General features: G+C 45.9%; 1 protein-coding gene across 1 annotated transcript in view; it reads right to left on the bottom strand.

The window, feature by feature from the left end:
• The window catches only part of LOC126248252 (uncharacterized), a 338,750-nt gene that overhangs the window by 79,466 nt on the left and 231,361 nt on the right, over nucleotides 1–27,923 (bottom strand). The window contains exon 3 of the mRNA XM_049949102.1: nucleotides 630–808. Coding sequence (XP_049805059.1) covers nucleotides 630–808 — 179 coding nt within the window. The remainder of the gene's footprint in view (nucleotides 1–629; nucleotides 809–27,923) is intronic.

Here is a 27,923-nt window from a genome sequence, read left to right as displayed (position 1 = left end):
TAAAAGTAGTTGATTTTTGTTACATGGGCAGCAAAATAACTCATCATCGAATATAGCTGTAAGTGGTAGAAATTCTTTTCGGGAGGTATTAGCCTTGAGTGTGGCACTGTACAGAAACTAAACGTGGACGATACGCATTTCAGACAACAAAAGACTAAGTTTTTGAAAGGTGATGCTACAGGTGGAAGAGGAGGAGGAGGAGATTAGTGTTTAACGTCCCGTCGACAACGAGGTCATTATAGACGGAGCACAAGCTCGGATTAGGGAAGGATGGAGAAGGAAGGCGGCCACGCCGTTTCGAAGGAACCATCTCAGTATTTACCCGGAGATATTTGGGGAATCACGGCAGACTTAAATCGGGATAGCCGGTCCTGGGTTTGAACCGTCGTCCTCCCGAATGAGAGTCCAGAGTGCTAACCCCTGCGCAACCACGCTCGGTTCGCGGGGGAGGGGGGGGGGGGGAGATGAAGTGTACGACAGTGAGATGTGAAGTAAAGCTGTGAGGGCGGGTCGTTGGTTAGTGCCTGGATAGCTGTGCCGATAAGAGCATTGTTTGGAAAACGCAAGGTTGCAGGTTGTAATCCCGGTCTCTAGACGGTTTTATTCTGTAGGAAGCGCAGGATACTCACTGTATAGCAGGATCTCCTTGGAGGGCTCCTGCATGTGGAGGGTAGCCTCGTTGGGGCACTTTGCCTCGGCCACGTGCTCGCTGGTGTAGCACTTGTCCAGGCCCTCTGTGTGAACCTGCAGCACGTTCCGCGAGCGTAGCCGCACGTGGAAGCAGCGGATGCAGCTCGCACCGCCAGACCTGTGAACAACACACCTCTCCTCAGCAATAAGCCACAACATTACGTACAAGTTTCCCGCGACGTCATCCTCGTACCGAACATTCCTACTAGAATTGTGGCACTACTAGTGCACGTATGGACACGATCTGTTGCAGGATGACTTAATAATGACGTATGCCGATCACAAGACGACTGAACTGAACTCCGCCACAATAGGTCACGAAAACCCAACGGTACCGAGCGGCGGCCGTGTCATCGGCAGCAATATCCACGCCCTAAACCTAGAGTTACATGAATTACTCTAATAAAATTTGTTATTAACAAATAGCCACTTCTTATTGTGCACAGCTCCAAGATGTATCCACCCACTCAAGTAATATAGTTACAAAAGCAGGAGGGGGAGGGGGTGCTCGAATCTTATTGGTCCAGGAGGGTAGGGAGGAGAGGGAGAAACACACTTCTTTTGCTACTGCCTTTATCCCTCATTGTGCGCAGGTTCGGCACTGTGAAGTACGGATTTGGCATGGTGAAATTTAAGGGGTGGCCGGATGCCCTTCCTGCCGCCACCCCATACCCCCCCGGGACGGAATTAGTGTACCCCAGCTCGCTGCGTCTAGTGTAAATCGTGAAAGTGTGGATGTGTTTCATATGTCTGCGAGTCGTGTAACTGATGTAACTGAGGCGGGCCGTGGTTTTTTTTTTTTTTTGGGGGGGGGGGGGGGGGTTAAGGGCGCTCAACTACTGAGGTCATCAGCGCCCAGTCTCAATTGTTAGAGCACACAGAATCCAGTAAAACTCAGGGGGGGGGGGGGGGGGGACACCTGAAAGTTCTTACAAAGATGCAGATTAAATATGTGAAAGAGTTAGATGTCTTTGGACAATCCAGTCAAAGTAATAAAACGAAGAACACTAGCAGCTGCTCGAGCGTCATCCGCTAAAATATCCTGTAAAGTAGATGGCAGAGACAGGACAACACGAGACTGACTAAAACGGGGACACGACAATAAAACATGGCGCACTGTTAATGCTTGACCACAAGGGCACTGCGGGGCTGTGTCACCAGAGAGCAGGTAGCGGTGGCTAAACCGGCAATGCCCAATCCGCAACCTGGTCAGAAGGACCTCTTCTCGCCGAGATGGTCGGGAGGAGGCTGTCCAAGCGGTTGGGAACGGTTTTACTGCCCGGAGCTTGTTTCCTTGAAGGGATGACCAAGTACCCCACCACAACGACACAAGCCTCTTACAAACAACCGCACTAACGTCAGATGACGGGACACAATGGAAGGCTGGCCGAGGCAAGAGGACTGCAGCCTTGGCTGCAGCATCAGCAGCCTCATTCCCAGGCACTCCCACGTGGCCGGGAACCCACAGAAAGCTGACAGGAGAGCCACCATCAGCAAAAGAATGGAGGGACTGCTGGATCCGTTGCACCAAGGCATGAACCGGATATGGAGCTCCAAGGCTCTGAAGAGCACTGAGTGAATCAGAGCAGAGTACATACGATGAATGGCGGTGGCGGCGGGCATACTGAACGGCCTGATGGAGAGCAAAAAGCTCGGCCGTAAAGCTGGAACACTGGTCGAGGAGCCGGTATTTAAAGGTGACGGCCCTGACGACAAAGGCACAGCCGACACCATCGTCAGTTTTGGAGCCATCAGTGTAAATAAAGGTGTGACTGGCAAGTCGCGCACGAAGTTCGACAAACCGTGAGCAATACACTGCAGCCGGAGTACCCTCCTTCGGGAGCGAGCTGAGGTCGAGATAAATATGTACCGGAGCCTGGAGCCAAGGTGGTGTCGGGCTCTCATCCTCTCTGAAGGTGGTAGGGAGGGCAAAATCCAACTGTCGAAGCAGGCGACGAAAGCGGACTCCAGGGGGCAGCAGGGCAGACACATACAAGCCATACTGACGGTCGAGAGAATCTGCGAAGAAGGACTGATAAGAGGGGTGGTCGGGCATTGACAACAGCCGGCAGGCATACCGACAAAGCAGTACGTCGCGCCGGTAGGTCAATGGTAATTCGGCAGCTTCAGCATAAAGACTCTCGACGGGACTAGTGTAGAATGCTCCGGTCGCAAGACGTAACCCCCTATAGTGGATGGAGTTGAGACGGCGTAAGAGGGATGGCCGAGCAGACGAGTAGACGAGGCCCCCATAATCCAGCTTTGATCGGACTATGGACCGATACAAGCGAAGCAGGACAGTGCGATCAGCTCCCCAAGATGAACCACTAAGAACTCTGAGGACATTAAGGGAACGTGTACAACGGGCAGCCAAATAAGAGACGTGCGGAGATCAACAAAGTTTCCTGTCCAGTGTGAGCCCTAGAAACTTAGCTGTTTCCACGATGGGAGAACAACTGGACCGAGATGTAAGGATGGCGAAAGGAACGCTTTATATCGCCAAAAGTTGATGCAAACAGTCTTCTCTTCAGAGAACCGGAAGCCATTTGCCACACTCCATGTGTATAGGCTGTCTAGACAACGCTGAAGGCAGCGCTCCAGGAGGCATGTTCGCTGGGCACTGCAGTAGATCGCGAAGTCATCGACAAAAAGAGAGCCTGAGGCATTAGGTGGAACGCAATCCATAATTGGATTGATCGCTATGGCAAAAAGGGCTACGCTCAAGACGGAGCCCTGAGGCACTCCGTTCTCCTGGAGGAAGACGTCGGACAATACGGAACCCACACGTACCCTAAACTGTCGATCTGTTCAAAAAGAAACCAATAAAAAGGGGCAGGCGACCGCGTAGACCCCACCTGTGCATAGCGCAGAGGATACCTCCTCTCCAACAGGTATCATAAGCCTTCTCCAAATCGAAGAACACGGCGACCGTTTGGCGCTTTCGCAAAAAGTTGTTCATGATGAATGTCGACAAGGTCACAAGGTGGTCAACAGCGGAGCAGCGGCGACGAAAGCCGCATTGAACATTGGTAAGTAGCCGTCGAGATTCAAGAATCCAAACTAACCGAGCGTTAACCATGCGCTCCATCACCTTACAGACACAGCTTGTAAGAGAAATGGGGCGGTAACTAGAAGGAAGGTGTCTATCCTTCCCGGATGTGGGTATAGGAACAACGACAGCGTCACGCCAACGCATGGGGATTTGACCTTCGGTCCAGACGCGATTGTAGGTACGAAGAAGGAAGCTTTTGCCCGCCGGAGAAAGGTGTGCCAGCATCTGAATGTGAATGGCATCTGGCCCCGGAGCAGAGGACCGGGACAGTGCAAGCGCACGTTCGAGTTCCCGCATAGTAAAGGGGGCATTATAATTTTCCAGATTCAGCGAGTGGAAAGTAGGTCGCCGAGCCTCTTCTGCCTCTTTCCTGGGAAGGAAGGCAGGGTGGTAATGGGCGGAGCTTGAAACCGCCGCGAAAAAGCGGCCGAAGGCGTTGGCGACACCCACAGGATCAACAAGGACCTCATTACCTGAAGTCAGGCCAGGTACCGAGGAGTGGGCCTTAATGCCCGACAGCCGGGGCAGGCCACCCCAGACAACAGAAGAGGGAGTAAAACTGTTAAAGGAGCTGGTGAAAGAGGCCCAACAAGCTTTTTTGCTGTCTTTGATGACTACGGCATTGCGCTCGGAGTCGTTTGTATCCAATACAATTCGCCAACGTAGGATCGCGGCGAAAGGTGCGTAAAGCACGTCGAAGAGCACGGATAGCGTCTCTACAAGCCTCATTCCACCAGGGGACGGAAACGCGACGTGAAGAAGAGGTAGTACGAGGAATGGAACGTTCGGAAGCATTGATGATAACAGCCGTGAGGTATTCGACCTCACTGTCAACTGTGAAAATTGTGGTCCGGAAAGGTCGCCAGGGAGGAGTAAAGTCCCCAGTCAGCTTTCGGTATGTTCCAGCTCAAAAGGACGTGGGGATGGGGTGTGGTGCAGGAGACGAACGACACAGGGGAAGTGGTCGCTCGAATAGGTGTCAGAAAGGACATACCACTCGAACCGACGGGCAAGAGTGGTAGAACAGATCGAGAGGTCCAAGTGGGAGTAGGTATGAGTAGAGTCCGAGAGGAAAGTTGGGGCGCCAGTATTGAGGCAGACAAGATTGAGATGGTTGAAGACATCCGCCAAGGGGGAGCCTCTCTGACAGGATGCAGGAGAGCCCCAAAGGGGATGATGGGCATTGAAGTCGCCAAACAATAAAAACGGCGGAGGAAGCTGAAGAATCAGGTGCATCATGTCAGCCCGACTAACTGCGGATGACGATGGAGTGTAGACGGTACAAACGGAAAAAGTAAAGGCAGAAAGAGTAATACAGACAGCTATTGCTTGGAGTGGGGTGGTCAATGGGATGGGATGGTAATAGACATCGTCCCGAACGAGCAACATGACCCCACCATGAGCTGGAATACCGTCCACAGGGGTGAAGTCATACCGCTCCGAGGTATAGTGGGTAAAGGCAATATGGTCAGTTGGGCGCAACTTGGTTTCCTGGAGACCAAGGACGAGCGGACAGTGCAGGCGGAGGAGCAGTTTTAATTCCTCCCGACTAGATCGAATACCTCTTATGTTCCAATGTAACAAAGCCATCGCTAGTCAGAAAAAAGGGGGAACGAAACGGGTGAAGAGCTGGTCACCTCGACGGCCGCGGAGGACCAGGTTTCGAGGGAACAACGTTACAACCGGCGGGAGGCGGATCCTCTTCCATCGAGTCGTCGCCAGCTGCGGCCGCTGTCCCGGATTGCGTAGGAGGGGCAGCATCATTTGCCGACGAGAGGCCAGCTGAGCACCTGGCAGCAGAGCGTCCCGGCGAAACTGAGGACGACCGGGAGCAGCGACTCACGGATGGAGCGTCAGACGAAACGCGCCGGAGTGGAGAGGGGGATAGAGACTTCTTCTTGGAGGCCTTCTTGGAAATCCGAGGAGGCACAGGGATGGTGGGCTGGACCCGAAGAATGTCCACACGCGCGGGGTCCGTTTTGGAACGCCAGACCTCTGAAGCCGGGGTCCGGAACGTTTCCCCGATGGACGCCTGAGAAGAGGATCGCTTCTCAGGCGGCGGAGGGGGAGGTGGGGGAGGAGGGGGAGGAGGAGGAAGGGTGGCCCCTGGGGCAGAGGGGGCGGGGGCCGCGGGGGGAGGAGGATTTGGAAGGGAGGGATTTGGGAGGCGGAGGCATAGACCCCGGATGGGGGGAGGAGGTGGAGGGGGGACAGGATAGGGGTGAGGATACTGTGGAAGGAGTGGACACGACTGAGGCAAACGAAGTTGTCAACGTCACGGGATGGAGGCGGTCATACTTCTTCCTGGCCTCAGAATAAGAGAGACGATCCGAAGTTTTCAATTCTTGAATCTTCTTCTCCTTCTGATACGCGGGGCAGTCTAAAGATCTAGGCGAGTGGATGCCAGGACAATTGACGCATCGAGGTGGTGGGGTGCATGTATGTTCCTCACGAAGAGGACGTCCGCAATCGCCACAAAGGGGCTCAGCCTCACACCGTGACGACATGTGCCCAAAGCGCAAACACCGAAAGCAGCGCATAGGAGGCGGGACGTAAGGTCGCACGTCGCACCGGTAGCACATCACCTTTACCTTCTCCGGGAGAACGTCCCCCTCGAAGGCGAGGATAAAGGCCCCGGTGTCGATGCGACGGTCTTTGGGGCCGCGCTGGACTCGCCGGACGAAATGCACGCCTCGGCGCTCCAGGTTGGCCCTGAGCTCTTCATCAGATTGCAGCAGGAGGTCCAGATGAAAAATCTCCTACGTCCTATTCAGTGCCAGATGCGGGACAATGGACACTGGGATGTCCCCTAGTCAGTCGCACGCTTGGAGCGCCGCCGACTGTGTGGCGGAGGCGGTCTTTATAAGAACGGACCCCGAACGCATTTTACTGAGAGCCTCGATGTCCCCGAAGATGTCCTCGATGTGCTGAACAAATAACATGGGCTTGGAGGTGGCGAACGTCCCCCCATCGGTCCGAGAACAGACCAAATAGCGGGGGAAGTACTTTGCCCCAAGCCGGCGGGCCTGTCCTTCCTCCCAGGGAGTGGCCAAGGGGGAAAGGGCAGGAGAACCAGAACCAGAGACAGTACCTTTCTTTTTAAAAGACTCGGCCGCAGAGTGACCTGATACATGTTGACGTTTCATCTGCGAAACTTCCGCCCCGATACCACCCACTCCGACCAGGGGCTCTCCCCACGGGTGCCACCCAGCCTCAGCAAGGGCCACCTGGCAGGATGACCGTTGCCGGGAGTCCTGATGCCCCAAGGAGACAGGCATCTACTCCTTGGCCGACGTGGGGAGGGTGCAGCTCAGGTATCGGCAGTACGATCCCTGTGTTGTCAGGGGGCTACAACCTAGAGGGTATATGACGACCCCACTACAACGGGCTGGCTACCGTGCTGGATTTCGGGTGCCATGGAAAGTCCATCATGATCGTAGGTGCAGATGGGGGCGCACTATGAGCGTAACTTGTACAACCCATCAGGCGTTTAGGCCCAATTTGAGGAATAGTGGGTATGGTTACAATGTCGTTACAATGCTGAGTGCCAAGGTCTTCGTGCACGGAGGACCAGTGATACACCACGTAAGGTGTCCTTCCCCAAAAGGCTCGTACTTCTGTAGAATTTTGAAAAATGGAGGACAAAACCCCAAGGGGGACCATCACATGGAAGGCCGAAACGGTTGAAACTCCTTTTAGTCGCCTCTTACGACAGGCAGGAATACCTCAGGCCTATTCTTACCCCGGACCCGCAGGGGGAGCGGGCCGTGGGGACCAGCCCGGTATTCGCCTAGGAGGACTTGGAAAACCGGCTAAAAACCACATCCAGGCTGGCCGGCACACCGGCCGTCGTCGTTAATCCGCCGGGCGGATTCGATGCGGGGCCGGCGCGCCTACCCGAGTCCAGGAAGAAGCGCGTTAGCACTCTCTGCTATCCTGGCGCGTCGGGGAGAAAACACAATAATAACCAGTAACAGATTTGACGCATACGCAGAGTACTCTCAGTGCCCTAAATATTGCGTAACGGAGGACGTCTTCTTTAGTCTTCTACAGCTTACCGGAGTATGACTGGCAGATGCCAAGTTAAAATATCGTGGATAGTGTAGTTGACGGCATCCGGCACCAAGCCCAAAATTTCTCTGAACACGGTAAGTACGTCAACTTCCATACTTTGCAAGCCACCGTCGTACTTCTACTACCACTATCCTATCTTCCCTTACCTGTTCAATTAGGGAATGGCGTTTGGGAAGAACGATTACTGGTAAACCTCCGTATCAAGCCTAATGCGTGATATTTTCTCGTTATTTCGCACGATGTATGTAGGAGGTAGTAATATGTTGTCGGACTCTTCCTGACACTACTACTCTCGGAATTTGAATAGCAAACCTCCCCGTGATGCTCAATACCTCTGTTGTTCCGCCTCCACTTTAGTTCGTTGAGCGTTCCTGTAATGCTCTCGTTGCTATTAAACGATCCCGTGACAAATTGCGCCGCTCTTCTTTGAAGCGTCTCTCTCTCTCTCTCTCTCTCTCTCTCTCTCTCTCTCTCTCTCTCTCTCTCTCTCTCTCTCTCTCTCTCTCTCTCCTTCCCTCCCCCCCTCCCTTTTAAGGATACCAAACTGATTAACAATACTGAAGGCTGGGCCGAACAAATATTTTTTTCGCTGTTACGTTGGTGCTTAAGTTCGTAGCGTTTTGCTTTTCATATGTTGGTATTCCGGTTGCTATGAGTTTGTTTATCGATTGTCATTTTTTATTTACAGTTCACTGTTGCTATCTGAGTATACATACTGTCGTTTTGTCATCTGGAGATTAGATACCGGAGCTGTGGACACTAAAAAATGGTGTGCCAAGTGGAGAAATCTGAACATTTCCAACATATTCTTCCGTTTAAGTTCATTAGAGGGGTGACAGCAGCAGAAACATCCAGAAACATTTCTGTCGTGTGCCGGCCGAAGTGGCCGTGCGGTTAAAGGCGCTGCAGTCTGGAACCGCAAGACCGCTACGGTCGCAGGTTCGAATCCTGTTTGTGATGTCCTTAGGTTAGTTAGGTTTAACTAGTTCTAAGTTCTAGGGGACTAATGACCTCAGCAGTTGAGTCCCATAGTGCTCAGAGCCATTTGAACCATTTCTGTCGTGTATGGGGATAATGCCAATGGGAAGAGCACGGGAAGAAAATGGTTCTCTCTTTTTGAGGAGGAACGTTTTCACGTTCAGGGTAACCTTCGGGATTTGATGCAGATCGTTTAAACGCATTAATCCTCAATGAACCACGCCAGTGTACTCGAGAACTGGCAAATTTGATGAACTGTGGTCATCCCACCATCATGCGACATTTACGTGCAATGGGGAAGGTTCAAAAATCGGGTGTATGGTACCGCATGCTCTAATCCGAAATCTCCAGAATCAGCGGATGGTCGTAAATGCACGAGTCGATTGACTCGTGAACAACCTCGACCATTCCTATCTTGTATCGTTACTGGTGACTAGAAATGGTGTCTTTACGCCAACATACGGAAAAGAAAGGACTGGTTGAGCTCAAATGAAGTAACTCCCCGTAAAAGACGTGGGCGCATCCACGAAAGATAACGTTATGCATCTGGTGGAACAGCGAAGGTGTGGTGTACTACGAATTGCTTCCCAGAGGTGTGACCATCACTGGCGACATTTATTGTCAACAACAGACGTCTTTGAGATGCAATCCAAGGACAAAAGGGCAAGGAAGACTGCGTGAATTGATGCTACCCCACGATAGCGCCCGCCCGCTCGCATTCTGTTAGACTGACAAAATAATACAGGTGTTGGTTGGGAAGTCTTTCAACGCCCACCTAATTCACCTGACCTTGCGCCATCAAATCTTCACCTTTTCCGCTCTTTATCGAACACCCTTCAAATGGTTCAAGTGGCTCTGAATACTATGGGACTTAACATCTGAAGTCATCAGTCCCCTATACTTAGAACTGCTAAAACCTAACTAACCTAAGGACATCACACACATCCATGCCCGAGGCAGGATTCGAACCTGCGACCGTAGCGGTCGCGCGGTTCCAGACTGTAGCGCCTAGAACCGCTCGGCCACAACGGCCGGCGAACAGCCTTCAACGAACTTCCTTTCCGGATGAAAATGCGCTCTGAACACGGCTCAGCGAGTTCTTCACCTCAAAACCGTGCGATTTCTACAGTCGCACAATCAGGGAGTTGTCCCAGACTGTTGTAAACAGTGAAGAAGAATATATTATTGATGACTAAAGCCTCTTATGTCTATCTGTTGTGTTTATTGAACTTACGGAAAAACGCTACGAACATATGCACCAACCTAAAAATTCTTTCGTGGATGAGTTACATTTCCTTACGAAACCTCCAACGTATCTCAGCCTGACATCTGCTTTTCCTGCTATTTGTTGCTCGTGGTCACTTGACTTTAATTCGCTCTGGAAAGTAACTCTTCCATCCTTCAAGGTAGTTACCGTTTCCATCGTTTTGTCATTAATAGTCCGATTGCACACTACTGGATCATTTCCTTTATTTATGCACAGTGTGTCACGTTTACCTCCGTTCACAGTCAGCTGCCAATCCCTGCAGCATTCATCAATCGCCTCCTGGTTTTCCGGCAGTTCGCTAGTCTTCTCGCGTTGTTACCTTCTTATAGACAAACCTACCACCTGCAAACAGCACCATAGGCCTTCCGACTACACCCCTGGATCATGGTCCTACCACACTTCCTTGGTATACTGCTGAAATTATCTTTACGTATGTAGAAGATTTTTCGTTACGAGCGACGTGTTGAGTTCTGTCTGCAAGTAAGTCCTGGATCCAGTCAAAAAACTGATCCAATACTAGGTAAGAATTTTTTTTTCTTCGTTAAACGACAGTGCGGATCAACCTGAAGTTCCGAGTTCCACATGATCTCTGTTGGTTGGTTGGTTTGTGGGATTAAAGGGACCAGACTGCAACGGTCATCGGTCCCTGATCTCTGTTGGCGGAATATTACACATACAAATTTATTTATTTTTTTCGTTCTTCGTGAAGTTCATAATACGGAAACACAAAACATTCTTCGTTCTACAACAGACTGACGTCAGCGACGTAAGCCTGTAATAATGCCCTTCTGTGCGACTGTCTTTCCTGAAAATGGGAATGACATGCGCCTTTTTTCCAGTCACTAGGCACCCTTCGTTGCTTCAGCGACCTACGATGAACTACATCTACATCTACATTTATACTCCGCAAGCCACCCAACGGTGTGTGGCGGAGGGCACTTTACGTGCCACTGTCATTACCTCCCTTTCCCGTTCCAATCGCGTATGGTTCGCGGGAAGAAAGACTGCCGGAAAGCCTCTGTGCGTGCTCGAATCTCTCTAATTTTACATTCGTGATCTCCTCGGGAGGTATAAGTAGGGGGAAGCAATATATTCGATACCTCATCCAGAAATGCACCCTCTGGAAACCTGGCGAGCAAGCTACACCGCGATGCAGAGCGCCTCTCTTGCAGAGTCTGCCACTTGAGTTTGCTAAACATCTCCGTAACGCTATCACGGTTACCAAATAACCCTGTGACGAAACGCGCCGCTCTTCTTTGGATCTCCTCTATCTCCTCTGACAACTCGACGTGGTACGGATCCCACACTGATGAGCAATACTCAAGTATAGGTTGAACGAGTGTTTTGTAAGCCACCTCCTTTGTTGATGGACTACATTTTCTAAGGACTCTCCCAATGAATCTCAACCTGGTACCCGCCTTACCAACAATTAATTTTATATGATCATTCCACTTCAAATCGTTCCGCACGCATACTCCCAGATATTTTACAGACGTAACTGCTACCAGTGTTTGTTCCGCTATCATATAATCATACAATAAAGGATCCTTCTTTCTATGTATTCGCAATACATTACATTTGTCTATGTTAAGGGACAGTTGCCACTCCCTGCTCCAAGTGCCTATCCGCTGCAGATCTTCCTGCATTTCGCTACAATTTTCTAATGCTGCAACTTCTCTGTATACTACAGCATCATCCGCGAAAAGCCGCATGGAACTTCCGACACTATCTACTAGGTCATTTATATATACTGTGAAAAGCAATGGTCCCATAACACTCCCCTGTGGCACGCCAGAGGTTACCTTAACGTCTGTAGACGTCTCTCCATTGATAAGAACATGCTGTGTTCTGTTTGCTAAAAACTATTCAATCCAGCCACACAGCTGGTCTGATATTCCGTAGGCTCTTACTTTGTTTATCAGGCGACAGTGCGGAACTGTATCGAACGCCTCCGGAAGTCAAGAAAAATAGCATCTACCTGGGAGCCTGTATCTAATATTTTCTGGGTCTCATGAACAAATAAAGCGAGTTGGGTCTCACACGATCGATGTTTCCGGAATCCATGTTGATCCCTACATAGTAGATTCTGGGTTTCCAAAAACGACATGATACTCGAGCAAAAAACATGTTCTAAAATTCTACAACAGATCGACGTCAGAGATATAGGTCAATAGTTTTGCGCATCTGCTCGACGACCCTTCTTGTAGACTGGGACTACCTGTGCTCTTTTCCAATCATTTGGAACCGTCCGTTCCTCTAGAGACTTGCGGTACACGGCTGTTAGAAGGGGGGCAAGTTCTTTCGCGTACTCTGGGTCCAGTGGACTTTCCTCTGTTGAGTGATTCCAGTTGCTTTTCTATTCCTTGGACACTTATTTCGAGGTCAGCCATATTTTGGATTGTGCGAGGAAGGGCTTCAACACGCGGATTTCACGCGTCTGCACTCACTTTCACATAGGCTGCGAATTTGCAGCGTGCGCATGTACAATGCACTTCGCTTACCACTAGACTTGGGCGAAATTTATGCGAATGACAATATTCGAAACATCAGACACTTACACAAACAAAAGCACTTATTCGTCATCTAAATAAAATATGTTAAGAATGACAAATTTGAATTCCAGTACCATTTATTGCTCCAATTCTATGTCATTAATAAATGAATCTACTTTTTCTGTCTTTTAAATTAGTTTGCAAAACAATACTTTTCCAATCATTTTGTCAGAAACTTTAATTTACGAAGATTTACCATTGTGACACTAAAGAAAATACGTTCTACACATGTAATGAACTCCTGAATTCGTCTTTAATCATGCAGACGATATACGACTTCCATCTCACAAAATTCTTCAGCAAAAATTGAGAAATTATCAACTCCAGTGTAGTTTTTGGCAAATAATTTGTTGTGATTCCACTAACTTCACTCGTCAAATCACATTCCAAATAATATCGTTTTACTCTACAATATCGTTCGAAACTCTGAATCCAATTTGACATTCCTTTGGCTGTTATATCTAAGTTGTTATAAGCCTCCCATGGTCATGGACAGCAATACAGATGAACAGTATTTAAGGAACTGTGACAGAAGCTCCAACAACTGGGGACTGACGTACTAGGACAAGCATTGCTACAATGAAATCTTACACTGATAATGGCTAGGCACTAGCCGCAATCTAGATTTGCCTAATACAACCTGAAAGATAATGATGGCTGACTGCTGTACACTATCATTTGAAATACAGATGAAGTACGGTACGTTTTTTCAAAGTATGGGCAAGACATTGCTGCAAGAGTTTAGACCACCTACACCTCGTTGCCAACAACAACTACACTACTGGCCATTAAAATTGTTACACCAAGAAGAAATGCAGATGATAAACGGGTATTCATTAGACAAATATATTATACTAGAACTGACATGTGATTACATTTTCACGCAATTTGGGTGCATAGATCCTGAGAAATCAGTACCCAGAACAACCACCTCTGGCCGTAATAACGGCCTTGATACGCCTGGGTATTACGTCAAACAGAGCTTGGATGGCGTGTACAGGTACAGCTGCCCATGCAGCTTCAACACGATACCACAGTTCATCAAGAGTAGTGACTGGCGTATTGTGACGAGCCAGTTGTTCGGCCACCATTGACCAGACATTTTCAATTGGTGAGAGATGTGGAGAATGTGCTGGCCAGGTCAGCAGTCTAACATTTTCTGTATCCAGAAATCCCCGTACAGGACCTGCAACATGCGGTCGTGCATTATTCTGCTGAAATGTAGGGTTTCGCAGGGGTCGAATGAAAGGTAGAGCCACGGGTCGTAACACATCTGAACTGTAACGTCCACTGTTCAAAGTCCCGTCACACACACACACACACACACACACACACACACACACACACGCACACAGACACAGAGACACAGAGCGAGAGAGAGAGAGAGAGAGAGAGAGAGAGAGAGAGATCAGCCAGAACATTATGACCACCGTCATACTATCGATACAAACCTGTCCAGGCGATAGCAGCGTCACCTTGCGAGGAATGACTGCTAGTCAGATATACACACGGTGCATGTAGTATCTGTGAGCGTACTGTCCGTGTATAGAGTGGGGAAGGCGTGCAATCTGAGTTTGACACAGGGCAGATTGTGATGGCTCGGCACGACCATTTCGGGAACTACCCGACTTGTCAGGTGTTCGAGGAGTGCTGTCTTGACTGTGTTCAGGATGGGCAGACTGGTAAAGCAGGACAGGCGGCGAACCGTGGCGGAACTGACATCAGACTTTAATGCTGGGCAGAGTACATGTGTGTGTGAATACACAGTGCACCGAACACTTAACGATGGGCCTCCGCAGCCGACGACCCTTACATGTGCCAAGGTTAACACCCCGACATTGGCATCTACGACTGAAATGTGCACGTGACCATCAGCACTGGATATTGGCGCAGTGGCAGAGCGTTGCACGGTCTGGTGAATCCCGATACCTTCTTCATCATGCCGATGGGAAGACACGAACTACTACTCTTCCAGATAAGTAGCTCCATGACACCTGTACTGCGGGACAGATAGAAGCTGGCGGTGGCTCCATTATGCTCTGCAGAACATTCACATTGGCGTCCATGGGTCCCAGGGAAATCGTGCAAGGCACTATGACGCCCAAGGAGTATCGGAAACTGGTTGCAGGCCACGTACACCCCTTCATGACGATCATGTTTCCCGACGGCAGTGGCATTTTTCAACAAGAGAATGTGCCATGTCACAAGGCCAGAAGAGTGATGAAGTGGTTCGAGGAACATAGCGAAGAGTTCCACTTTATGTGCTGGCCGCCCAACTCGCCATATCTGAACCCGATTGAACACATCAGGGATGTAACAACGTGACGTCAGAGCTCATCGCCGGCCGCCCCGCCCCGCATCCCCCCCCCCCGCCCCCGCCCCCCCCCTTCCGCAACCGGAATTTAAGGGGAATTGGGCGAGTTGTGTGCGTGTAGATTCGGTGCTAACTCCCTCCAGCGACCTACCAAGGCCTCATTACCTCAATGCCACGACGTGTCGCCGCTGTTATCCGTGCCCAAGGTGGACATACCGGCTATATGAAGTGGGACAAGCATGTAATGGCAGTTGTGAGGAAGGCGGATAGTCTTCTTCGGTTCACTGGTAGAATTTTGGGAAGATGTGGTTCATCTGTAAAGGAGACCGCTTATAAAACACTAATACGACCTATTCTTGAGTACTGCTCGAGCGTTTGGTATCCCTATCAGGTCGGATTGAGGGAGGACATAGAAGCAATTCAGAGGCGGGCTGCTAGATTTGTTACTGGTATGTTTGATCATCACGCGAGTGTTACGGAAATGCTTCAGGAACTCTGGTGGGAGTCTCTAGAGGAAAGGAGGCGTTCTTTGCGTGAATCGCTACTGAGGAAATTTTGAGAACCAGCATTTGAGGCTGACTGCAGTACTATTTTACTGCCGCCAACTTATATTTCGCGGAAAGACCACAAAGATAAGATGAGAGAGATTAGGGCTCGTACAGAGGCATATAGGCAGTCATTTCCCCCTCGTTCTGTTTGGGAGTGGAACAGGGAGAGAAGATGCCAGTTGTGGTACGAGGTACCCTCCGCCATGCACCGTATAGTGGATTGCGGAGTATGGATGTAGATATTAGGTAGGTTGTCATAATGTTCTGGCCCATCAGCGTAAATACACTCCGCAAAAACGAAGTTCATTTCAGAGAAGGAACGCCCGCATCTCGTGGTCGTGCGGTAGCGTTCTCGCTTCCCACGCCCGGGTTCCCGGGTTCGATTCCCGGCGGGGTCAGGGATTTTCTCTGCCTCGTGATGGCTGGGTGTTGTGTGCTGTCCTTAGGTTAGTTAGGTTTAAGTAGTTCTAAGTTCTAGGGGACTTATGACCACAGCAGTTGAGTCCCATAGTGCTCAGAGCCATTTCAGAGAAGGAACAAACAGACCATATAAACTTCCTAGATATATGCACAGGTAAAATATAACATACAATACTACACTAATCATCTAACCACCCCCAGTTCCATAAACAAGCACCTCCGAGGTATACGATCCAAAGACTAAACACAGTATCACCTGGCAAACACTGCTATAACAAGAATGTCGACATAATAATTCAAATACCGAAAAATAACGGGTACCAAGAATCACTAGTTACAAAATTGAATTCGAAACTCCAGACAAACGTAAATATATTTAAATAAATCACAAATTCAATAAATACACCACCACCACCACCACCACCACCACCACCACCACCACCACCACCACCACCACCACCACCACCACCTCCCCGCAGAGAACCTGGTACAGACATACGAAAACGAACTGACACACGCAGAAGAAACAAGGAATAAAGATACCATATCAAAGCAATAACCGATTGCAGAAATGTCTAGAGAAGGAAAATGACCTTGACATACCAAAAATCTGGCATTTAGCAAATCTAGTGTAACAGTTGTGATGTTCTATACTTAGGGCAGACCAGAAGAACATTTGAAATTAGGTACGAAGAACATAAAAAGAGCATAGAAATATGGCACCAGCCATTCAAAATTTCGAATACACCTCCGACAAGGAAATGACCACCCTTCCACAAAACACACACACACACACACATAAGTAGTTTCAATAACAAGAAATGTCTCCTGACCCTACAAAGAACTTCCGGATCCAAAAGGTAATAACAGGAAAGAAAAACGCCGAATAATAACTGAACAGAATTTGTTTCGTTATTTGAGGGTGCGTTCATTCAGGCTACAGTTACTTTATCTTCGTCTTTGTCTTATTTAGTGTGCGTTCCAGATCATCCATGAGCCCAAAGGCCGTACTTTGCTTCAGTTTAGTATGAGATTGGACACTTCAGTTTGCCACGTGTTATTTTCGATCTTTAACTCTGACAGTGAGGTTTTCTTCATTTTAATAGATGAAAGTGTGCGATTTCATATGTTATTCTTAATTTACCGCAGCTCGTGCTGATCATGATTAGTAGGGAAGCTCTGGACTCTAGTAATATCAGACGCATTACCTACTGACGACAGTAAGCTGCTGATACGCGGTACGTACTTTCTTTACGTGCCGAATGTGGAGTCTTTGGAAGTTCCCTTTGTAGGCATGTAGATACATGTGATTGCACTGGAGACTCATGAGGAAAGGTAGGTATTTTTGAGCATATTTTGTGGTTGCTTCGTATTTGGCCCACATTTTTACGACGTTTCTCCTCAGCTATCCCACGAGCAGTAGTAACAAGTTCTCCACAATAAATGCGCCAAGGAAATCTAATACCCTTGGCAGTGGTGGGTGAGTAAGATGTTTTATTTTTAGTTTAGGTAGGACATGATTTACGCACGCAGTTTCTGTACATTTTGGCACTTGTTTTCGCTAGTGCTTAAGTCTGACGGATAGGGTAGACTCCAGGGAGGTTATGCTGTGTGGGCCACATAAGTTATTAACACCGGGTGGTAATTTGAGTCTTTTTTATGCATTTTAGGTAGTCAATGTGTTTTTATAATTACGTAAGTAAGGCAACAGCGTAACTGCTGTACTACTCTCTCCTACTTTCTTCCTAGGATTGTTGCATTCTTGTGATTAGTTTTGGAAATGAAATTATTGCTGTCACTGTGGTTCATTTTATCGTAAGCCAGAGGTACGATTTTAGTACGCCTCTGCTGTGGTATCTACATGCTTGTAGATATATTCATTTTTCATCGTCTGTGGATGATTATGCGTCAATCGTGGGGTAATGCTTTGCTTTATAATGCTTCTATACGTTTTCGACTGTGTAGCATTTCTGTTTGTTTTAGCCTGTTCGTTTTTATAGTAGGGTTTTGGGTTTGTTCAGGTTCTTAGGATTCTAGCTTTCCACAAACTCATTTTGTGGATGGATAAATTGGTTTGCCTAATTTATTCATACTTCTCTCTGGGGTTCATAGGGGTTGACTGCACTAATAGGACCTGTCTTACTGATACATAGGTCCATGTATGCTTAGCAACCGTGATCAGTAGTGGGTTACCCACTGTTATTCCTGCTAGTGCTAATATTGCCTGTTACCCGATTTTTTTTTTTTCCCTAGATGTGTCTTCCATTGAAGTTATGGTACCTTCATACATAGTGAGACATTTTAGGAACATTTGCAAGTACCTGTTGATGGGGAAGATAGACTGTTCTGTCATGTATTCTGGATTTATGTCATCTCTGCATTTGTGTTATTTTAACTGGTTCTGGCCAGTACTCTTATTTAGCTGACTCACGTTGATCCACGTTTATGGGTATATTATTGACGTGTCATGTGGCACTTCGCTGGTTCTTGTCTTACCAACAAACAAACACCGTTCGAAAAAGGCCTTGCGGGTCCAACGGTACAAACTGGCCGCCGTGTATCAGCCGTGAGGCGTCACCGATTGTCTTACCAAAAAATGGTTCAAATGGCTCTGAGCACTATGGGACTCAACTGCTGAGGTCATAAGTCCCCTAGAACTTAGAACTACTTAAACCTAACTAACCTAAGGACAACACACACATCCATGCCGGAGGCAGGATTCGAACCTGCGACCGTAGCGGTCGCGCGCTTCCTGACTGTAGCGCCAGAACCGCTCGGCCACCTGCGGCCGGCCGATTGTCTTACCATCACGGTGTAATTTGAATACATTGCACCTGTATGTCAAAGCATGTGACATTTCGTATATTGTGGTTACCAGTTTTCGAATGAAGTAATTGTTGTTTTAACCCTTTCCGGCCCAGTGGTTTCAGTCTGAAACCATATTTTTACATAGCTTGTGTATCCGGCCCTCTGGTTTTATCTTGCGCGCTGACTGCTGGTGTCACCTAGCGTCTGCACCAACAACTAGTTGCAGCAGCAACATGATTGTAAGAGGTTGACGGCGTTATCAGTGTAGTGTTGCTCTGATTACAATGGCATGCAAATTAGACGTTGTTATATGCGTAATTTGTGACGCTTCTGCAGCAGATTTTTGGAATATAAGCGAATGATTCGTTCTTATACTTCATTTACGGAATTTTGGAAGATGTGTTTATTAATAATTGTAATAAGCAGTTTCGTTTCTTCCAAAAGTACAGGTGGTTTCATTGCGGATAGTAGACCACCGTAAAGAACCAACCAGCTACTTAGAGCTGGTGACGTCAACACAGATATGCTAATGGACATACTAGCAGAAATTCCAAGTGATCCAGAGTCGACTGCTCCAGACATTGAAAGCGAATCAGATGAAACTGATCAACAACCACAACTTACTGTACCTGATGAGAACATATTTCAACGAGCAAGTAATGTGGGTGAAACTGTTTCTGTTGCGAGTGACTGTTCGCATTAGCGACGTTAACAACGACAATGATGTGTGTCATAATAATGTAGAACTAATAGAGCATATAGAGTGGGTGCAAGACATACTTGCAAAAGAAACTATTGAATTTTCATATAAATATGGTTAAATATTCTTTCTGACAAAACAAGCCCCATTTAAATATTTGGCTGCTTACTTGGTGATGATTTACTAGAGCGTCTTGTGTTTCAAAGAAATTTATATGCGACTCACAAACTTTGAGATTCCACCACTTTCAAACCGACTGATGCTGAGGAAATCAATTTTATTGCCATAGATTAATGGGGATCAAAAAATGTTCTTCATATCAGGATTATTGGTTTTCTGACCCAGCTCTCCGTGATTCGTACATTTCAGCTCTCATGTCTCTGAATAGGTTTTCGTGGTTGCTAGGCCAAATACACGTGAATGATGATAATCAGCAGCCAAAAAGGAGAGAAGAAAGTTATGATAAACTGTTCAAGATACGCCCACTGCTGGACTAAGCAAGATCTACGCCGAAAATTATTTGCCAACAGAACACCTTGCTGTGGAGGAATCTATGATTCGATTCAAAGGCAGGTCAAGCCTAAAGCAGTATGTGCCACAGAAACCTATAAAACGTGGATACAAAGTTTGGGTGCTGGCAAATGAAACTTGCTAGATTTCCAAATTTCAGATCTATACTGGGAAACTTTGGCAGGAGACAGAAAAGTGCTTATGTTCCCGAGTTGTAGAACATCTTAGCTCAGAACTTGCAGGAAAATATAACAAGTTGTATTTTGGTAATTATTTTACTTCTGTGTCCCTCATGCTTGATTAGAGGAAACAAGCAATATAAGCACGTGGAAGAGTGAGGAAAGGGAGAGTTGGGTTCCCAAACGACTGATAATGAAGAGCCCATGTCCTGGGGTCAATTCCAGTTTCGATACAGCAGCCACGGCATCACAGCAGCGATTTGGAAAGACAGCAAACGAACACAGCTTCTTTCAAATTTCCACAATATTGAAAATTTAAGCACAGCTTCTCGAAAATGTGAAGAAATTTCATGCTCAGATATTGTAAGGGATTACAATGCCTATATAGGGTTGTGGACAAATCTGACATGTTAAAATTAGTCAGACTTATAGAAAGCGGCACAGAATTTTGTGGCACTTTCCTGATGTCACTATTGTAAATTCCTACATCATTTATAACGAACATGGCAATGACCAGCAAATATCCTTGAAGTCCGGACTCTCCGTAACTGCTGGTTCGTTGGAGCATATTAATGTCTCCTAACCGCAACAGGTCCCAAATTAAGCAGAACATATTCAAGGCATTCGTTGCACCAGAAAAGCGCAATGAGAATGCCTCCCATGTGCCAGAAAGAGGACCATCACGACGATGCGCACGGTATAGTACTGCTAAAGTACCACATCGCACAAGATCAATGTGTAAAACATGTAATGTTGATTTTTGTATATGGGAAACAAAAAACTGTTTCACTGAGTTTCACAAAAAATGTAGCCATCTGAATATCCCAGTGGTTTCACTTTGAAATCACCCATAATATTTTATTATGGAATTCAAATATTTTTTTAACACATTACTGCTTTCTGTAACAATAGAGATTTTGAAAGAAATTTTATTTTTCTTCCTATGTTTATTCTTGGGCCGCAAAGGGTTAAAAGGGACTGTACTACATTTTTATTGGTGTTATACCATCTCTGACGGCGTACTGGCCTACATCTTTATGTATTATGTATGATTAGAGATCAAAGGATACCAGATTGTCTTAGGCTACCGTGCGCAATCCTGAAACAATGAAGTTGTAGCAGTTAAGTTGTAGATATTTAAATGTGTTTTCGGCATCCTAGGTCTTATTACGGAGGGAGATACTGTTTGAAGTGGTATTTTAGTTTTGTTCCTTGTGGTTAGGTGTTTGTGTTTGGGTTTAGAGCCTTTTCAGTTCTTTGAGACTGATTGTCACAAAATTATGTGGTTCATGTACAGTTTTAGTGGGTCTGTTGTGAGCCTGTCCCAGGTTGGTCTCACTTTTACCGTTAGGTTCTCAGATCACGTATACACCTTTGGCATACGTCTTTAAACATTAATGAACATTTTTAGTTGGATCATGACTGATATTTGCGATCCTTTGTTAAATTTGTGTTGTTTTAATTGTGTAGTTTGCAAAGGAGCGAATGTTACTTTTTAAAATGTCCATTGCTTTTACACATGACAGCCACGTGTTTTGTGAGCGTGATTCAGGTCTATTTTGTGTTTATGTTTTATATACTTATACATTTCTGGAATAGAGCGCAGCAAAAGAAGAAAGATAATGACATATGCGCCCTATTACACTTTGTTGAATTTTACCATACGGTTATTTCAGCTAATACATTGGAATACCACAATTTTGTGTGTTCGTTGTTTTACGGTTATTTCAGCTAATACATTGGAATACCACAATTTTGTGTGTTCGTTGTTTTATAGTTTTTTAGTTTCCAAATATTGGTATTTTGTTATTGTTCTTTGGTAAACATGGCCTGCGGTTCGTGGTAATGCGCCACCGAAACTTACTTGTGAGAAACAAAGACATTTGTAAGTTACAACTGCGGTGGTACTTTTCCTCGTATACTCATAGAAACACAAATGCCCAAACAAACACTAGCAAGAAATGTTATTTAAACAAATAGAACATATAGTTAATCTACCACGTGTGTGTGAAAATGACGTAAGACGAAAAATGACTTAAGACACACAAACCATGGGCAACGATACTAATTTAATACTGTTTGTAGTATTAAGTGAAAACATGAGACCTGTTCATGATCCTAGCAAACAAAATTGTAAGAAAAGGCATATTGTTACAGTGACCTCTTAACATGCTTTAAAAGCGAGCGAGGTGGACTCGCATTCGGGAGGACGACGGTTTAATCCCGCGTCCGGCCATCCTGACTTAGGTTTTCCGTGATTTCCCTAAATCTCTCCAGGCAAATGCCGGGATGGTTCCTTTGAAAGGGCATGGCCGACATCCTTTCCTGTCCTTCCCTAATCCGATGAGAACGATGACCTCGCTGTTTGGTCTCTTCCCCCAAAACAACCAACCAACCATGCTTTAAAATACATCATTCACGTTTAGTTTTGAGACTTACTACAGTATCAAAAGACGGTATTGACCTATAATGCGTTTAGACCGAACGTATTTTAACAAAATCTTCTGCTAAGTCTGCAATGCAAAACTTCTTGGCAAAAAGTGGTGCGAAACGTGTAGTGTTGCAAATAAAAACCCTAAGTACCGGAGAGAGGAAGAACACCAGAAAACATTTCTCGAGTGAAGCAGAAACCATAAATAAAGTCCGACGAAATCCCAACGCCACTTTTCTGTCCAAGAGATCGCCGTGTCGAAACATTATCAAAACAGATCTGCGTCTATACGGTTACCAGTTTACTACGAGTTGAAGCGTCCAGACGGTTTTATTTCTTCATGTGACGCCTGTTTCAGCCTGTCAAGGTATGCGAAATCTCAGAACATGCGCCATCATGCTTCAGAAAATGCCGTACTTTGAAGAGGTGTTGCGTAGTCTTAAGACAAGTGTTTGGTGTGCAGTGTCTGATGTCCGCATCTTGACACTATTCTTCCACCAAACTGTTAAGGGTAACCGATATGTCCAGAAACAGTCTAACCTACACTGAAGCGCCAAACAAACTGGTACAGGCATGCGTATTGAAATACGGAGATATGCAAACGGGCATAATAAGGCGCTGTGGTCGGCAACGCCTATATAAAGTTTTAACGATTATGTCGATTGGAAGTAGGTTCATATTATGTAACTGTGTATCTGCAATTATGTATTCTTTGTTATTTAAAGTCCTCGATTTGTGACAGGAAAATTAGAGTTTTGTAACGTATATATGAAAACAAAAATGGCTCTGAGCACTATGGGACTCAACTGCTGTGGTCATAAGTCCCCCAGAACTTAGAACTACTTAAACCTAACTAACCTAAGGACAGCACACAACACCCAGCCATCACGAGGCAGAGAAAATCCCTGACCCCGCCGGGAATCGAACCCGGGAACCCGGGCGTGGGAAGCGAGAACGCTACCGCACGACCACGAGATGCGGGCATATATGAAAACAGCAAAATGATTTGTTAAAATAAGTATAATATGTGTACGTTCATAAAAAGATAATGTTTATTGAAAGCTGGTTCATGCTTAGGGCACTAGTATTTGTAATATATTAAAGATGTAGGGAATTCCCTCCGCAACGGAAGTGGCATGGTGCGATGTAAAAGGTGGTTTTGGCGGTCGAACTGAGCGGCTGCATGTTGCGAACGGTACGCAGTACGTGGCTAGCAGTAGCACGGTACACTTCGACGGTGCTAAGAGCGGCAATTGGAAGCTGCTTACAATGGTTTTGCCTCGCATGTGGATCTGTCTATTATTTGGTTTTCTCGGCAAATAGGAAGGTGTAAATCCGACGCCAAGAAGAGTTCACAGAGCATTCGAACACCAAGAGCCGTGAGTACAGTTAGCCGCCATGTCTCTTGCCACCAATCTTCGCCACTTCATACAGTCAGTAATGTATATGGGCATGGACCAGTTAATTTGTGTGTGGTTTGAATAATAATCACAAAAACAAATTTGTGTCCAGAACCATATGTTGTATCCTCATCAAGAACCTATGCAAGGTTCTCACCTAAGCGCTACTAAAACCAAGTAACCTGATTTAAATGAACAACTCTAGCATTCAAGTGTTTTAAAGTGATTTTTTGCCTAAAACCACAAAAGTGAAGTTAGATAGGATGTTGCTAAAGTATCCTTAGTTTATTAGAAAGTACACTTTTATAGGAATACAGTGCAAGATTGTGTGAATATTATTCTCTAAAATACCTGCTTCACAGGTGATAAAAAGGCAAATAAGTTAAGCTCATTTTCAAAAATAGTGTGATTTTGATTTCTATCATGAATGACAACTTTTTGACGTTAATTAAGCCCAGTGTTGTGTTTTATTGTCTTACAAAGTAAATCCTGAAACTACTACAGGCGAAGTGAATGCTTACTTTTTTCAATTAGTCTTTTTTTTTACTGTAATAATCAGAGAGTGTTAACTACAGAAACTATAGTAATTCATGGTTCCCCATCATTTCTCCACTTATTAGGAAAATATTGAAACTATACTGTTGCTAAGGAAAACTGATGTATGTAGAGGAGCTTAAACAGCGTATTTATGAGATTATTCATCTTTATTGATATTTTTAATATCAGTTAATATAAAATCCCCTCATGTCCAAATTTACTTCTGCACTTCATGCAGTAACATTTCAGTATTTAAGTAATTCTCTTGAGGGTAGCTGTCATTGGTATGAACTTGGTGCAAAATTACTTCTTATAATTTACTGATATGCGCGTTATTGGTAACTGCTGCTACACACAATTCAGAGTGCACTGTGCCACTTTGTATCTTGTTTGCTATTCAAAAGGAAATAGCAACGAAAATAACTTCAATAATCAATACTCAATTTTTTTAACGTAAATTTACAAATTAATGTGCCTAAATGGGCTCGCGACCGTCCATTTTTTCGTTCACTTCTGATTTTATCACTTCCATTAACTCCCAAGATTAAAGTCCGTTTGATTTTTTCTGTTAATTTCACCAAATTGAAAGTTATATTCAGATACCTTTGTCCATTAGACACAGGCGTGGTCAATCTGAAAAATCGTCCCATAGGATATAATTAGCTTGCTTCGCGGCAAGTGTTAGATCGGTTACTGCTGCTACAATGGCAATGAGTTTGAACGTGGTTATAATCGGCGCAACGCGTTGGGACACAGTATCTCCGAGGTAGCAATGAAGTGGGGATTTTTCCATACGACCCCTTCACGAGTGTACCGTGAATATCAGGAATCCGGTAAAACATCAAATCTCCGACATCGATGAGGGCGGAAAAAGATCCTGCAAGAACGGGACCAACGACGACCAAACAGAATCGTTCAACGTGACAGATGTGCCACTCTCCCCAAACTGCTGCAGATTTCAGTGCTCGGCCATCAGAAAGTGTCAGCGTGCGAACTATTCAACGAAACAACATAGACGTGGGCTTTCGGAGCCGAAGGCCCAGTCGTGTATCCTTGACGAATGCACGACACAAAGCTTTACGTCTCGCCTGGGCCCATCAACACTGACATGCGATTGATGATGACTGGAAACACATTTATTGGTCGGACCAGTCTCGTTTCAAATGGCATTGAGTGTATGGACGTGTACGGGTATGAAGATAATCTCACGAATCCATGGACGTTGCATGTCAGCAGGGGACTGTTCAAGCCGGTGGAGGCTGTAATTGTGTGGGGCGTGTGCAGTTGGCGCGATATGGGACCCCTGATACGTCTAAATATGACTGACAGGTGACACATACGTAAGCATCCTGTCTGATCACCTGCATCCATTCACGCCCATTGTGCATTCCGACGGACTTTGTTAATTCCAACAGGACAATGCAACACCCCACACGTCCAGAATTGCAATAGAGTGACTCCAGGAACTCTCTTCTGAGCTTCAACACTTCCCCTAGCCACCAAAATCCCCATACATAAACAATATTGAGCATATCTGCGATGCCTTGCAACGTGCTGTTCAGAAGATATCTCCACCCCCTCCCTCGTACTGTTATGGATTTATGGACAGCCCTGCAGGAGTCATGTCAGTTTCCTCCGGCACTACGGCAGACTTTAGTCGAGTCAATGCCACGTCGTGTCGCGGCACTGCTACGTACTCACGAGGGCCCTGCACGATACTGGGCAGGTGTACACGTTTCTGTGGCTCTTCAGTGTAAGTTTACAAAACTAATACAAGTCGAACAATAACTTCCTGTTTCCGGCGGTGGATACATGGTTTTAGTGAAGTAAAGTATCATGGAACATTATATATACGCGCTTTCCATTCTACAGCACGTTTTGTAAACACGAGCCAAAACGAATCAAAGAATTTCAAATCTAAAGACGCTGTATTTCTACAAATACACAGGTGTTATTTCAAAGAAGACACAAAGGCATTATATTATTATTTATACAGGATATCATTTATAAAACAAATATTTGTGAATGTACCAAATGTGGATGCTATCAAATGGTTGCACTATTAAACATTTGTTTGTTTAGGATAAAAGAAACTTTTATAGTTACTCAAAAAACTGTGGCTACTAAACTGTTTGTTCACTCAATATGTTTTCAGAAGATTATACTTTATGTAACATTACTCGTAATTGTTCTACTAGATCAAGGATTTTACCATGGTTTTCTGTGTGGAGTACAGTTAGGCTGTTGTGGATGTGTGTGTCTGTTAAGGGACATGTGGTTGGCTATTAATGATTTGTCAGATTGGTTACGTCTGAAAGCAACAGTGTTTTCTTTGTGTCGTGCATATGAAATAATATCACAATTGTGACTAAAGTCTGTTGTCTTACGAAAGTAATAGATTCACCAAATAAACACTATCAGAATTGAATAAAAATAAAATGTATACTACCTGCAAAATGTGTTGCCAACAGAGTTAGCAGCAAAGAAGTCTAATGTAAACATCATGCACAATGAGGCAGTTTTTCACATGTCTCATTGTTTATGAGGTGTCTGTATGACAGACGGTTGTTTCTCCGACAGCGATTATCGCCTTACAGTAAGGGTATGTGTACCAAGCTTGTTTGAAATCAGTCTAGTGGTTTAGGAAGGGAAGTACCCCCTCGCCGACCTACTCCCGTCTTAAAAATACCTTCCGTCTTACTGCTCCGCTGCCTCTCTACAACACACTATATTGGCCTATCATGTACCCGCAAATGAACTCCGTATGATGGTACCGTTTTTAGTAGTCGACAACTCTGAACAGTGTGACTGCATCTACATGATTACTCTGCAATTCACAGTTTAAGTGCCTGGTAGAAGACTCGTCGAACCACCTTCAAGCTGCTGCTCTATCGTTCCACACACTAGCAGCTCGCGGGAAAAAAGAACGTTTAAATCTTTCTGTGCGAGCTCTTGATTTCTGTTATTATGATGACCATTCCTCCACACGTAGGTCGGCGCTGACAAAATATTTTCGCAATCTGAGAAGAAAGTTGGTGATAGAAATTTCAGGATCCGATTCTGCCGCAACGAAAAACGCTTTTGTTTTAATGATTATCTCCCCAATTCACGTATTATGTCCGTGGCGCTCTATCCCATATTTTGAGATAATACAATACGAGCTGCCCTGCTTTGAACTATTTCGATGTCCTCCGTCGATCGTATCTGATGCGGATCCCACACCGCACAGCAGTACTCCAGAAGAGGGCGCACAAGCGTGGTACAGGCAGTGTCTTTAGCAGACCTGTTTTATTTTCTCAGTTTTTTGGCAATAAATCGCCGTGTTCGGTCTGCTTTACCCACATAATTATCTATGTGATCGTTCCAACCTAAGTTATTCGTAATTGTCACTAATTTAGCGTGTAACCGAAATTTAGCCGATTCCTTTTGGTACTCATGTGGATGACTTGACACTTTTATAAAT

The sequence above is a fragment of the Schistocerca nitens genome, chromosome 3 (assembly GCF_023898315.1).
Source record: "Schistocerca nitens isolate TAMUIC-IGC-003100 chromosome 3, iqSchNite1.1, whole genome shotgun sequence".
In the NCBI taxonomy this organism is placed as follows: domain Eukaryota; kingdom Metazoa; phylum Arthropoda; class Insecta; order Orthoptera; family Acrididae; genus Schistocerca; species Schistocerca nitens.
Note: the sequence above shows the minus strand (reverse complement) of the source record. Positions and strands in the feature narration are given on the sequence as shown.